At 41.8% G+C, this 9,000-nt stretch overlaps 1 protein-coding gene across 2 annotated transcripts; it reads right to left on the reverse strand.

The window, feature by feature from the left end:
* Positions 1 to 1,601: 1,601 nt before the first annotated feature.
* On the reverse strand, positions 1,602 to 4,197 carry LOC109196001 (RNA-binding protein 33). 2 transcript variants are annotated; one of them, XM_019349002.2, is made up of 2 exons: positions 3,242 to 4,197; positions 1,602 to 3,061 (listed from the first exon to the last, which is right to left on the reverse strand). In XM_019349002.2, exons 1-2 carry the CDS (start codon positions 3,450 to 3,452, stop codon positions 2,049 to 2,051), a joined length of 1,224 nt encoding a protein of 407 aa, XP_019204547.1. In that variant the 5' UTR covers positions 3,453 to 4,197; the 3' UTR covers positions 1,602 to 2,048. The 2 variants fall into 2 exon arrangements, with proteins under 2 accessions (XP_019204547.1, XP_019204548.1); XM_019349003.2 differs by having other exon boundaries at positions 1,602 to 3,049; positions 3,230 to 4,197.
* Positions 4,198 to 9,000: the final 4,803 nt, after the last annotated feature.

A 9,000-nucleotide genomic window follows, 5' to 3' on the forward strand; every position in this document is an offset into this window, starting at 1 on the left:
TAAAATCAAAGACTAGTGATCCTGTTGCTCTATTTTCACCTGTAAAGCAGGACTGGGGTAGGCGGAGGTTTACCCTGGTGCAGGTGTGCTGCAGCGGTCAGTGGAAGAATCCGCGGGTTTCTCTGTGAATTTCACGTTACGTCGTAGTACACTCGGTGCTTGCTTGGAAGTTTAGGGGTTTTTTCGCTGTAAAAAGAAGTTTTCTTCCCACGCACAACGGACACTAATGTTTTTGTCACTTTTTATGGAATCAAACTCAAAATAAGGTCAGTACTTCCACGCTTTAAACGCTGCATGCTACACTCTGTCCCGCACTCGCTATATTATGATCTGCAGACAGCTGTTGTCACGAACGTCGCACTCGCTTACGTCACTGTCATGAGACGTTCTCGCAAAAAATCACGGTTTTAGTAACGCAGTAACGCAGCGTTCCTACGTGAAAGTAACGGTAATCTAATTACCGTTTTTGCAATAGTAATCCCTTACATTACTCGTTACTTGAAAAAAGTAATCAGATTACAGTAACGCGTTACAAGTAACGCGTTACTGCCCATTTCTGGTGCTTAAACAATGGAAAAAACACAAACTTTGTCCAAAAACCTCTCATGTTTAACTGTTTTCCACTTTTTCTTTGGTCATTTTAGCCTTTTTGGCCAGGGTGAAGGGAGTATCTGCCATCAAACAAGAAGACAGCCGCATGTAACTACAACGGTGTTTGCTAGTTCACCTTACATGCATTAATGTAATAATGTGGTTAGCGTACTCAACGTTAATTACACACGAACAACATGAAGCTACTCACGCAGAGGAGAACGGCTGCTGCTGCCATCATCATCCTTCATCATTTCTGCTACGCTGACAGTAATCTGATTACTTTTTTCAAGTAACTAGTAATGTAAGGGATTACTATTGCAAAGTAATCAGTAATTAGTAACTGATTACTTTTTTCAAGTAACTTGACCAACACTGTTAAGCACTGCTTCCAGCCAAGAGTGAGACCATATATGCCCTATAGCTGCAGAAAAGGCTAACATTGTTATCTTTTTACAAAAAAACAGCTAAACATGAGAGGTTTTTGGACCAATTTTGTGTTCTCCATTTTTAAGCACCGGTTTGAGCACCGTTTAAGCACCGGCACCGTTTCAAAAGTCACTAGTCATGAAAGCGTATTTTAATAAAGGGCTTTGCAAATATAGCTATTAACTTTTGGACAGTCCCGCCAGGCACACGACCTGGCCACCCGTGTATCTGGCAGGGCAAGTACCTCCAGGACACTCAGGCCTACCCGAGCCCAGGCTTCTCGTTGAGAAGAGGGTGTCAATTGCATTCAGGGAACAGATGATGATCAAACCCATTATTGATGAGATAGCAGAGTAAAGTTACAGCAAATGGAAAGTACTCTGTACAAAACCTGGAGCTGTACTCAACTACAATACTTTAGACTTTTTTTTTCAAAAGGCATCAACAACACAGACACAGTGGATATCATTCACAGAACAATGTTTTCAACCAGGATGTAAACATTTTTATTCCTTCTGTTAGGTTGTTATAATTGGACATTTTCACATGTTTTAAATGAGACAAAATGTTCACACTTCAGATGTTTTGTTAAATCCAATTGTTTATTTGATTGGTTGTAGTTTTTTATGGGTAAGATGTTATAATACCCTGGTTCACTCAGTGACTACTCCGTCTCCTAAAAATCTTCTTTAGTTCAGTTCAATTCAATCCAACAGTATTTACATACAAATGAATTGAATTGAACTGAACTAAAGAAAAAACCCAACAATCCCCTATGAGCAAGCACTTGGCGACAGTGGGGAGGAAAAACTACCTTTCAAAAGGTAGAAACCTCCGGCAGAACCAGGCTCAGGGAGGGGCGGCCATCTGCCGCGACCGGTTGGGGGGTGGTGGAACCGATGACAAAGTTATACACAACTAAATATTAAAGCAAATATGCTTTTAAATGGATGTTTAGGCACTGGAAGTGACTGTTAATATTTAGTTGTATATTACTGTGATTTTATAGGAGACGGAGTGGAAGTCACTTAAGTGAATAGTCTCAAAAACCAGTTGCGCTTCGTTTTCTTTTTTGGTTTTTCTTTTGGCACTTTGTCTTCTCGGGCCTCTGGACTTTCTGGTTTGGTTGTCTCTTGCAGATACTGCAAAAACTCCAGAAGTGAGATCTTTTCTTCTTCTGTTTGCCGGAGTTGGTTGCAGATTTTTGTGTTCCCCAGGTTTTGCTTCTCCACGATTTCCAGGTGGGAAGCTTTGGTTTTCTCCAGCTCTTCTTTTAAGTTTTGTGCCTTCAAATCATTTTTTTCACAAAGAGCCTCACTGGTGCTGAGTTTGTCTTTCAGCTCAGCGAGCTCACAGTTGGCTCTTTGTTCCTGATCTTCACGCTTTGCAACTTCCTCTTCTAGAGTCTTTTGAGTTTTGAGGAGCTGCTCACGGAGTTGTTCGATCTCTTCTTGCTGTTTTTTGCACTGGATCTCCAACTCAGCTTCCCGATCGGTTTTCACATCTGTAGAGTCTGTGTGTGGAGCTTCTGCAGTTTGTGTTGAAGCATCCACACTCAGCTCTGCAGCTGTGACAGCTGTGTTGCTGTCTTCAACAGGAGCCTCACTCACCTCAGGGGTGAAGTTCTCCTCGGGTGTCTTTCTACGAGACTCTTCCAGCTGGTTTTGGAGCTCAAGGATGGTTTTTTGAGCGTTTCCTCTGCAGCACTGTAGCTGAAAGCGAAGCCAATCTTTCTGAGTTTTAGCTGCAGCAGCTTTGTGGTTTGCAGCTGTCATTTTATAAAGATTGGTTTTGCACATGTTCTGAGCCTCCTGCAGGTGGAATCTCAGCGCACCCAGTTCATCAGTCTCATTGTATGGACGACTGCCATCATTTGGTGTTAAGTGAGGCTGTGGCTGAGATGGCCCATCGTTGGTGTTATGGTCAGGATGGGGCTGATGTGGCACAGGCCCTTGTTTTGGCAAAAACCGTGGATTTTGCCAATGTTGCCCAGGCCCATTATTGGGTTTAAAGTGGGCATTGGGCTGATGTGGCACAGGCCCTTGTTTTGGCAAAAAATGTGGATTTTGCCAATGTTGCCCAGGCCCATTATTGGGTTTAAAGTGGACATTGGGCTGATGTGGCCAAGGCCCTTGTCTTGGCAAAAACCGTGGATTTTGCCAATGTTGCCCAGGCCCATTATTGGGTTTAAAGTGGGCATTGGGCTGATGTGGCCAAGGCCCTCGATTGGGTCCAGGGTTTTTGGCTCTGGGGTTTGGGTTTGCATTTTTCTGCATCTTCTTGTTTGCACTCTTTTGTTTGGCAGCATCAGATGGAGTCCCCTCATTTGGTGCCTTGTTTTTCCCTCTTTGGTTTGGGTTTTGCTGCTTAGGGTGAACAGCGGCCGACGAGGTCCCTTCCTGGGGATCAAGATTTTGCTGCATATGTTGCATTTCTCTTTTCTTCGGTCTTACAGTGTCGAATGATATTTTTTTCTATTCGATCGGGGTTTGGGTTTGTGTTTTGTTGCATACACTGAACGTGTCAAATCTTTGTCTAGAGGATGGCTCGTGGTGTGTTCCTATACAGTTGCACAGTTCTGAGACATACTGAGTGCATGCTGGTGTCCTATTTAAGGACTTTTGAGAGAATGTTATTGCTCAATTTCCTTTTGATCCTTTGATCTGGAGTTTGATGTCATGGAGTGCAAATGGAGCATGATGTCATCCACTTAGCAGAGAGTCTTGTTTTTCTTTGAAATAGAATTCTACCAAACTCAAATAAAAGTCTTTAACTTTGTATGAGATGTTAAATTCCCAATGGAAAGGCCAAATCTACCCAAGAACTTCAGGAGAGGATTACACAAATAGCTCAGAAGCTTCAATCAATGCTTCAGGATCAACATGTTTTCTATATACACCTTTAGGATGTTGCATCTTCAAAAAATAAAAATGAAATGACTGAGCCTCACACAGGAATATTGTTGCTACTTGTTTTCTGAACCTTCTCTTAGCCACATGTTCATAATATCAGTGTCCGTTCACTGCCTCCTGCAGGACGCTCTCTTCTTCCACTTTCTTACAGAACCGATACTGCCTCTCCTGGCATTACCAGTGTAACAACTAGGGATGGCACCGGTGTCCGGTGCCATAAACGGTAGTAACCAGACCGAAAAGCAGCGCACATTTCGGTGCTTTATTTCGGTGCTTTTTTTTTCCTGAGCCAATTCTAGCCAATCATTTTACGTTTCTGAGGATAGTAGGCGGGACCAGGTACGTACGTTCTTTTAGAGCAGAGCTACAGATTAAAAATGCCCAAGGCGAGGCGATCAAAAGTCTGGCTGTACTTCACAGCAAAAGATGCAAACTCAGCAGCCTGCAACAAGTGCTTTAAGCTGATACTGTGATACTGTCAAAGGAGGTAACACCTCAAATCTGATGAAACACCTGGCGACGCATAGCGTTTTTTTTTTAAAGCCGAGAAATGCGCCGTGTTTGATAGCTTGCTGCGAGACCTCACACCGTGCACATCTACTGCGGGTGTGGTGCCTGTTATCGGACCCGGAGTTAGCAACATCCCCCAAAAACCCGAAGAGGAGAGTCCTGGCCCCTAGCCCTGTCAGCGTAGCAGAAATGATGATGGATGATGATGGCAGCAGCAGCCGTTCTCCTCTGCGTGAGTAGCTTCATGTTGTTCGTGTGTAATTAACGTTGAGTACGCTAACCACATTATTACATTAATGCATGTAAGGTGAACTAGCAAACACCGTCGTAGTTACATGCGGCTGTCTTCTTGTTTGATGGCAGATACTCCCTTCACCCTGGCCAAAAAGGCTAAAATGACCAAAGAAAAAGTGGAAAACAGTTAAACATGAGAGGTTTTTGGACAAAGTTTGTGTTTTTTCCATTGTTTAAGCACTGCTTCCAGCCAAGAGTGAGACCATATATGCCCTATAGCTGCAGAAAAGGCTAACATTGTTATCTTTTTACAAAAAAACAGCTGAACATGAGAGGTTTTTGGACCAATTTTGTGTTCTCCATTCTTTAAGCACCGGTTTGAGCACCGTTTAAGCACCAGCACCGTTTCAAAAGTACCGGTTTGGCACCGGTATCGGATAAAACCTAAACGATACCCATCCCTAATGACAATGATCCCAGTGATCCTCTGCTTATATTAACACCAGTGTAGAGGTTGTTGGTTCACTTATATATCAAAGCATATTATTTTTGAACATAATCCTGTCTCAAAGTTGTCAAGTCTGCACATCTGCTCCCAAATAAAAAAAATTCTGCTCTCTCCATTCCATTAAAAGATCATGTCATCAGTGTCTTGCAAAACCAATTAACCTCCATAAGGAGAGCTGGCCATCGAGAATTTAATCAAATACTGCCAATTAATGGACATCTTGTGGCAGGAGCTGTCTGTTAATACCAGAACAGCTGAAAACTGGGCAATAACACAGTAGCAGGAAGCCTGGTTTCAATAGCTTTCATTAGTGATTTTCTTCTTGTTCCTCCATAGATTTAGAAAATCCATTTTTATGATGATCTCATCATTTCGGTGTCATTATCTGAAAATATCTTCATTAGCACATTCAGTGGCAGGTTCAAGAGTGCAAGAATATAAACTCTTTGATTCTCTGGGGTTCTGTTAATATAACACTGCATGTTCATAGTTGACTATATCAGCCATATTACAATGCTGTGTCAGCACTGCCTATAGATTCACTGTATGGTCAATCTATAAAGTCCTCTGTCCTCATGCACATGCAGCTGTTAGGAATTGTGTTGCAAAGGGAGAAATTAAAGGGCCAAGAAAATGGGAATCTATAAACGTATTATACCCTGTTGTTAATGGAAATGTCATCAGCAGAAATCTCACAGCTCTACTGAGTGATGAGCCAATTTCCCAGAGTCTTTCTAAACCGCTCGCATGTAAAATGGCTGGAAATGACCAGGATTAACTATGTACAGTAGCACCAGTTTGCCACCAAAAACAAAACGACCAAATTTTCCAACCAATTAAATTTAAAGGCCTTTTATCCCAGTTTTGAATGGACTACAATAAAAAAGGGAAGTCTGGAATGAAAGTGGAGCGCTTCTCTTGAAGGATGGATAATGACACATAAACATTTACTGTGTTTGGTCACTCCCTGCTGGTCACTCGCCTTCTCTGCCCTTCCATAACAACCCCTTATTCCAGATGAAGTGGGGAGTGTTTCTCTGGAGCTGCCTGCATCAGTGGTTGATTGACCGTGACACTGAGCTCCTCTTGTGGCAGACGATAAGATAAATCACACACGAGGAGCTCACCACATTAAAGTTTCCTCAGCGCTATATTAAAACAGGATTAAAACTGTTGATGTTCCTTTTTTTATGCAAAAAAAAGTTCAAATACACATTAAAAATTTTGCAAAGGTTTTGCATGGACTTTTTTTACTGCCTGGCCAACTTTCATAAATCTAAGTGGAGAAGTGGAACAAAAACAACCCATTAATTTTTTGCATATTGGGATCATAAATCAGCCCTCTCCGAGGGCCTTTTTAGTTCCTTCGCAACCGACTTTATATAATATGCAAAAAGAAACTGATCCTTCAATAAGGATGTTCATAATGTAGTATCACACACAAGTTTTGGTTTCACTATTAAGTCATTCTTTCTGACTCAGTTTCTAATAGAGAAAACTGAACACAGTACAGCCATCACCACTCTGTAGTATCCCTATTAGGTTCCCAGATTCATATTTAGACTCCTGTCTGTGCTCAAGTGCTCTTCTCACATGTCTCATATTGAGAAAATTGTTAGATTAAAGTGTTGCTATGAAAGCCTCCCAGACCTCACCATTATTTTTTCCCCTTAAGAGGAGAAAACATCTATTTGCAAGCACTTGATGGACTAAGCCACACCTGCATGATTATGCAGGAAGAAAGGGGGAACATGGGACACTGATAAATGCTTAAATGGCAAGCAGAAACAAAACCAGCGAGGCTGCAGGTGACTTGTTAACACAGGTGGCAGGTAGTCTGTTTTAAATTCCTCACAGACATGAACCCATTGACCTGTTTCACTACACCACAAAACCTTTGAAAGGATTGCTACCATTACGCTCATGTCAGCTGATGCAGAGTAAGTGTGACATTTACATCCTAAAATAAGTCCATGAGTCCACCATCACAGTATTTCTAACTGCATCTTAGCTGATTTGCATCTGTAGCATGAACAGCGCAGCTCTGAATTGTGCTGGTGTAGCTAACAGAAAAACAAAATGCTTAAAATGCTTTAAGTGCTTGTTGGTTGAGACACTTTAAACAGTATGACTATGCAGCCTCAAACAGTTGGTTTGAATTAAAGCTATGTTAATGAAGTATGGCAGAGATCCCGTGATTGTCTGCATCATCGTATCCCAGATAAAATGAGTAAGCTGTGAGTGTCGTTACTCCTGTCTCATCCTCTGACATCATGTTTTGTAAGCATTTAAGGGAGAGCTAAGACAAAAGCTAACAGAGAAAAAGAGGAGACAGCTTTGAGGAAAGCCACGTTCCTATATGTGATAAATCAAGAGGCCTTATTAGACTGAACAAGTGGGAGTCGCCGACATCTCAAACAGCCAGCAGTCACATCATAGCTGTTGTCACATGTGAATTGCAGTGTCACTTTAATTTATTAAGAAGTCAATGTAGTCTTCTGTCGTTGGCTGTTGTCAGTAATTTACCTCCCACACAGACAAAACAAACCTTCACTTTTTCTTTTTGCAGACAGATGCTGTGGGCTGTGAATAAGCAAGGAGGGCCAGGAGACATGTGTGCCTTCAGATGATTGCACACATGTCTCCTGGCCCAGATTTTTGTTTTCTATCTTGACTGGTGTTGTAAAAAGATAGATGAATAAAGACATCACTCTAATACTTGAATGTTCTTTGTTTGTCTCAAAATATCAGAGACGGACAGCAGGGATCACTCACACTGTAAAAATATATGTAGATTTGAGCAGATTTGGTCACACTTTACTGCAAAGCTTCATCACAGCATGTGTGCTGAGTATGTGAGATTGCTTTACATCTGTGGATTGTCCACTAGGGGTTGCAAGAGTAGAGCAAAAGATAATGAGCTCACCAGAGATGCCATATAAGGCATTCCTTTTAATCAAGAATGTTTAATGAAGTGATTTTAATACACTGTGACAGAGATGAGTCATTACAAACCCAGTTAAGTGGTTCCTTTCATTAAGATTTTAAGATAAGCTCTATCTTATTAGTCTTGACTGAATGTGTAACGTGTGACTTTTTCAGAGTAACCAGTTATGATCGTTTAGGCGATAATGTCGCAGCCATAGTTCCTAGTTTTCTTCTCCTAAATGAATGTTGCCCTTTGTTGCAAGGCACAGTTGGAGCGAGACCTGATCGAAAAGAAATCTGTGTTAAATGATGTATAGATGTGTCAGAATCTTAGCAGGGGGATTTGCGCTACTTTGTTTACCTGGACAGTGTTTGTCAGTAAAAGTCACTGGGTCAGATAATTGAGTAAAAAGAGACAGATGGTGGCAGCGTTTACTGCTGATTACATGGAGGTCATAAACTGCCTTTCAGTAGCTGGGGGTGTCAGGACCAAGCCTATTAAACTGCCAGAGCCTGAGTCTTTGAGGGATGCTGGTGAACCTTTGGAGAAGTGGATGGGTTTAAACAGACCACGGGAATCAAGAACAGAGCATAATATTTATATCTTTAAAAAGGGATGCAAGGTTTCATATTGCATGTGGTGTTTTGTGCAAGCTTGCAGTCCTGCAGGATATCTTGGTGGCCTCGTGTCAAGAAGAATACTTAGTCTTGGCTTCACATCTTTGGACTTGGCATACCGTAGCTTGGGATGTAGCTGCTGTCACTCATACAGAGGAAAATATTCCATATCAGAGACCTCTAGGCTATAGCAAAATTGCATAGAGTAGCTGTATGTGCACAATGCAGGAAATATAAATAGTATATGCTGATGTAGGGTCATGCGCAGTG

This window comes from Oreochromis niloticus, linkage group LG19 (assembly GCF_001858045.2).
Source record: "Oreochromis niloticus isolate F11D_XX linkage group LG19, O_niloticus_UMD_NMBU, whole genome shotgun sequence".
NCBI classification, from domain to species: Eukaryota; Metazoa; Chordata; class Actinopteri; order Cichliformes; family Cichlidae; genus Oreochromis; species Oreochromis niloticus.